This window comes from Bison bison, unplaced genomic scaffold (assembly GCF_000754665.1).
Source record: "Bison bison bison isolate TAMUID 2011002044 unplaced genomic scaffold, Bison_UMD1.0 scf7180017864371, whole genome shotgun sequence".
Classification (NCBI taxonomy): domain Eukaryota; kingdom Metazoa; phylum Chordata; class Mammalia; order Artiodactyla; family Bovidae; genus Bison; species Bison bison.
Window position 1 is genome coordinate 10,071,906 of NW_011494943.1, and position 5,765 is coordinate 10,077,670.

General features: G+C 60.9%; 1 protein-coding gene across 1 annotated transcript in view; it reads right to left on the reverse strand.

Annotated features, from left to right (window-relative positions):
- The window catches only part of RBFOX3 (RNA binding protein, fox-1 homolog (C. elegans) 3), a 330,137-nt gene that overhangs the window by 16,834 nt on the left and 307,538 nt on the right, over nt 1-5,765 (reverse strand). The window contains 4 exon segments of the mRNA XM_010856521.1: nt 939-999; nt 2,442-2,497; nt 4,554-4,643; nt 4,828-5,001. Of these exon segments, the coding sequence (XP_010854823.1) occupies nt 939-999; nt 2,442-2,497; nt 4,554-4,643; nt 4,828-5,001 (381 nt within the window).

The following is a 5,765-nucleotide window of genomic DNA, read 5'->3' on the forward strand; positions in this document are numbered from 1 at the left end:
GGGCTGGGAGGTGCCCCCCTTCTGCTCCCACCCCATAGTGGGGAAGGATCTAGACACCAGGTCTTCCCCAAGCCCCGCAGACTCCCCCCGCCCGGGATTCACAGAATTCGTAGTAGCACTTCGACCTCAGAGATCCCACTTTCGGGCTCTTCCCTGAGCAGTGTCTGTGATGCCGTCACAGAGCAAGGCCTCCCTGGCCCAGTGTGCTCTCCCACCCTGTGGCTCAGCTTGACCACTGATGCCCGACCTCAGTGGTCCCTTGGCCATCACAGTTCTTGAGGTTGTGCGTGTACCCCCCCAACCCCGCGACAGCCTGAGCTCTGGGAGGACAGGTAACGTTTGGGGTTTCCAGCCTGATGAGAAAGTGGAGAGCTTTTGGAAGCCACTCGTGGCACACACATCAGTAGGGATGTGGCCCCAGGGGAGGCCACCCCCAGACTGCCTCTTCTTCTAGCCCTGCTCTGAGGCTTTGCATTGTCCAGGGCTCAGGGGTGGCAACCTCCAGTGCCTCACAGCTGGTCCTGATTCTGGACCCAAACACTGATCAACAGAGGGATTCTGAAAGACTCGAGTCTCTGGAAACAAAGCTGCTACAGAGCAAGGACCACCTCCCCGCCCTGTCCCCCAAACCAGCTCCCTGAGAGGTCAAGGCCATGAAGAGGCCTCAAGGCAGTGCGGTGCAGTGAGCGGGCTGGGCACATGTGTGAGGTTCCTCACTGGGGACTTCCATGGGGACAGGCCACCAGCTCACAGCCAGGCTGCCCTTCAACTTGGTGGGTCCTGCTGAATACCCAGGCAGGCTGGGCATGGTGAGTGCAGGGAGGGCCCACCGAGGGACCTCATCGTGACCCTGGGGCTGGCATCTCTGGTCCTCTGTGTCGGTGTCCAGGAGCAGAGCTGATGACAGGCCGGGTGACTGGACAGACGCCTTCTCTCACTTGGGGCTCCTCCGGACCAGCTCCTCTGGGGCTCTCCTCTGATGCCGTGTGCCCCCATCCCCTGTGGGCACGACTGGCTGAGAAAGCATCTTTTACTGCTCCTTTTCTCTTCCTGTCTCAAGTCCTGGTTTCCCTCCCAGGTTTTCTGGGATCACCTCCCCAGTACACTGCTTGGACTTGAACCTTTGTCTGAGGATCTTCCTCTGGGTCAGGATTCCAGGTGACAGTCGGGGGGCTTGGCTCCTGTCTGATACTCCTACAGAGAGTGAAGGGGGAAGGACAAGGTCCTCAAGGCTGGGGTAGACTTTGCACAAATGGAAGTCCTGGCGGCTGTGGTCTCCCACGTGGCCGGCGGAGAGAGGCCGGGCTGCAGAGACACGCAACGAGGACAGCTGAGGGGAGAGGTGCTGGCGTGTGCCTTCCACGGGTTGCTGGCAACTGCCCGCTTGCTTCTGGTGCGTTTTGTCCACCAAAGGAGTGCTGGGCAGTACCACAAGCCTCCCGGAGCCAGGATGGTAAGCAGGGCGAGCTCACGGCGCCTGAGCCTTCGTGCTGTGGCTGAGGACTGGCCCTCGCCAAGGCCACTGGCTGGAGGTCTGTCTCTGGACTCCTGAGTGGCTGCCCTCAGTGGCCATCAGGGTCATCCTCTCTGAAAAGACAGGGCTCCTCCCCTAACTCCTGCGCTCAGCCAGTCCCCAGGGCAGCAGATGCCATAGGGGACAGGAGGGGAGGGGAGGGGGGTCAGCTCCTGGGCACACTTCCTGGTGGCAAGCCGGGAGGGGGTCTGGAGGGCTGCAGGGGTGCGGGGCTATCCTGTTCAAAGGCCCCGTAGACTCAGCTCTGTATTCCTGTGTTGAGAGGAAGCACAGGGTGGGCGATCCTACACGTGGGTTTGAAACCACCATCCTCTTGTGTGCCTGGGGGGACATGTGTGACCTGGGGTTCAGCAGGCTGGCCACCTCATGCATGGCAGGCCCATTTCTGGAGTGTGTGTTCTCTGAGCCAAGTGTGGGGCTGCAGGTGATTCTGCGCTTGTTCCTGGGGCTTCACCAACAAGTGCTGACACCCAGGAGCCCCCTTCAGTCTGGGGAGGAACAGCTGGTCAGGGGGAGTGAGGTGGCAGGGCTCCGAGGCTCCTGGTCTGGCCTGCACATGCCCTCGTTCCTGACAGACAAATCGGGGCAGCTGCCTTTGGGCTTTTGGGGGACATTTGGGGGCTCCTCTCCCCCAAGCCCAGGACCTGGAGATGCCCAACCGCTCAGCCCCCTCCCCAGCTGTCCTCCTCCCTTGTTGCACTCTTCCTTGTAGGAAGCAAGCTTGGGCTTGACCATCAGAGGCCCCGTCTGCACCCCCAGACCAAGGCAGAACTGGCCGTGCATCTGCTGATTCTTCAGAAGCCTGGGCCCCGCCCTCTGGCTACAAAAAGTTGTGGCTCTTTCCGTGAGGCGGTCAGGTTGGGTCCAGTGTCCCTTGTCCCCCCCCCCTGCCATGCCTTTCACACACCTGTGCCCTTGGCTGCTCTTGGGTACAGGTGACGCATGGACTCCAGATCTGGGAAACTAGGGGGAGGAGCATGCAATGCTGACCCCAGGCCAGCAGAGGGCAGTGGTCAGCGCAAGCTGGTGGCCAGGACTACGGTGGACGGGTGGTGGGGGTGGGGGTGGGTGGGGAATCCCAGCTCCCACTCGGAGATGGGGAGCCTTTGGTGGGAAGGGGGCACCATGGGATGGCACTGATGAAGCTGGGGCATCTGGGGCCAGGGTGGGATGTCCTTTCTGCAACGCCTTGGGCCTCTCCTAATAGCAGAACTGAGCCCACTGTGTGTCTCCAAGATCCAGGGTCCTCCTGCTTCTTCCCACCTCAAAGGCCCTTAGGAGAGCAGCTGAGGGTGAGGTGGGAGAAACGGGGTGATGGGGGGTGCAGGAAAAGTAAGAAAAGCCCCCCTTGGCCCCAAGCACAGCTGCAAACAGAGGCAGATAAATGGGTTCAATGGCTGTGAAATTGTAAGATGCTGGAGAAACCCCCGAGTGTGAGAGCACACTGGCTGCCCCGAGGGGAGACGGAGGCCTTCTCACCATTTATCACAGCGGGCCGGGTAGCTGGCACCGCCTTCCGAGGGACTTCACTTCCCTTTTTCTTCTTTAAAGCAATCTTTGCCTTTGGTTCTCAAATGCAGGGAAACGAGAAACAGCAGCAGCAACACCCCTTCCCTCTCCAGCTGCTCTCGGCCGTTTTGCTTCTGCGTCCTCATTTCCGTGTCATCTTAGCCCACGTGGTGACACGGTCCTCGTCCCCCTTTCAAGGCAGCATCCGGTCCCTCTGCATGGGACAGTGCATCTCCCATCCTTGCACCCTCCAAAGAGTCTGCAGCCCCCTTCTCTTGGGCCTCTCCAAGCCCAGCACCGGGAGAGGCTGAGAGGGCCCTGGACAGGGTCAGTAGGTCCAGTGGGGTGGCAGGCAGCAGGCCAGGATCCGGGGGCCGTCACTGGGACAGAACCAAGGCTGGGTGATGCCACACAGAGGAAGCAGCTCCAGGAAACCCTCTTTCTCTGTGGCCCCCTCTCCCCTCATCTTCGGTCCTCCAAGACTTCCTGGTCACCCATGCAATGACCATCGGCTGCTCACCCGACATGGCTCGTCCCTGGTGGGTGGTGAGCCAGCTTCAGAGGAGGTGTTCTCCCCATGAGGCCTCGAGCCATCCACTCATGAAGCCTTCTTCAGAACCTCAGGTGCAGCTGTGTCCTCTTTGGACGCTGTGAATGACGCCATGCTCCGGGAACTCTCTGCTTGGCCCCCTGTGGTGCATCGCTGCTGATGGCACCATCTGCTCGCACCCTGCCTGAGTCAGGGCAGCACCCTGGGGTGCTGTATTCCAACCACAGTCCACCCCGTTCCCTTAAGTCCCAAGAGCCAAGAGCAAAGAGGACCGAAGGCTGCCGCTCCAGCAGGAGTTTCTGAGAGGATGTCCCTGTGGCTGCCCCACCACACAGGGTGGACGGGTGGGTGGGGAGGACCCCTGCAGGGGACCCCGTAAAACCTTGCAAGAATGAGGTAGCTCTGGGAGGTGGTCCCCAACCTGTACCCCAGGGGGTCCTGCAGAGTAGTGAGGCAGGCCTGCTCCATCAGCAGCCCCAGTCACTCTGTGTCCCCTGCTGCCTTTTGATAAAAGAACGTAGATGACGCCGTGATGACAAACGGAATCCACAGGCAGGAGAGAGCAGGTTGGACATAAGCTGGAGCCTACACTGCCTGCTGCCCCCTACCTCCCGATTCTAACACCAGGCTGTTTGGGGAAGGCCAAGGGGAGGCTCTGGGAAGTGACGCAGGCCTGATCCGGGATGGACGTAAGACAGCTGAGCAGCAGGGCTAGGAGGACCAAGAGTTTGTTGAAGATAAGTGGCTCCTGGAATCTTCGAGCAGGACAGGCAGTGACCACCCTCCTCAGCTCCTCCCAAGGTGCGAAACCTCTGATGGAAGGAACACTCCGGATTGGAGCATCCACACCCTGCAGCAGTGGCAGCTGAAGTCTTTGCCAGGCAATTCTGAGTGTCTTTGAGATCATCCGCTAGTCGGGGCCTCTATCTCGGTATCCCAGGGGAAGAGCAGCAGACTCACCCCCTCCCAGGACCTGAAGAGCCCCCCGTGGACAGAGGAAAGCCGAGGCTGCCCGGTATCGGGCTCAGCAGCTCTCTGGCCCAGGCATTCCTGGGGTGGGGGGGCGTTCGATCGAGCAGTGAGGCTCTCACATCTCAGTTGGCTTCTTTCTGAGACTCCCAGGTCCTCTTCGGGGCCACGGACTCTCGAAGAGTGGAAGGGGCCCATGTAATGTCCGTGACTGGTGGGAAGTGATGGCCCCCGCGGGTAGGGTCAGGCCCTTCTTCCTGTGCACCCCCGTGCTGGCTCGGGGCCCAGCACAAGCAGGTCCCTGCAGAAGTCGGCCAAAGGAAGATGATTCTGTATGGGTCGCGGTGAGGCTGCGTCAGGCGGCCCAGAAGGCCTGTCTGTGCTGTGGAGGTGTCAGCGGTCAGTCTCAGCCTCCTCTGTGTCAGCCACCAGTCTGGTCATCTTGTCTCCTGGGTTTGCTTCTCGGCGGGGGTGGGGGGGGCGGTCAGCATTTGTTCCCAAGGAGGTCATGAGAGGTTTCCCCAGATTCACCCCATCTGCTGTTGTCCATCAGAAAGAGACCGGCTAGCCAGCGGTGACCTGCTCACAGGGACCCCTCTGGCTCCCTCACTCACCTCTCTTTTCTGAGCACATGCAGGTCACAGATTGAGGCATGAGAAGCGGCAGCGGCCAGGGAAGTATGGTTTGGCTCCCTGTTCTGAGACCCATGGACATCGCCCTTCTCATCCGTGGAACCCTGGGGGGCATCTGTGGTGGATACCCTGTACCAGGGATGCTGGGAGAATCGAGAAGACTGATGGTTTTGGCGCAGACTCAGGTCTGGCAGTGCTCCAAGCGGGCAGGAGAGTTTGGTCCAGCCCGTGGCGGGCAGCGTGGGTGGGCGCTATCCCCAGAGTTTGGATGATGCTGCCCACACAGTGAAGGAAGGTGATATCCACATCTAGGGGTACACCGCAGGAGCCAGGCTGGGTTAAGGGGCTGAGGTGGCACAAGGAGGGGGGCACCCATCAGGCAAGCGGTGCAGGGCATGTTGGCCTCCTGCCCGGCCCCCACCAGTCAGCACTGGCACCAGGCCAGTAGGGCCAGCTCGATGAACCCAGAGCCCTGGAGCTCGGCAGGGCGGGTCCACAGAGGATGCAACAGAGGAGGCTGGGGGCGGGGACGCAGCAGCCCAGTCTTTGGAGGGGCTCCCTCCACAGGGGG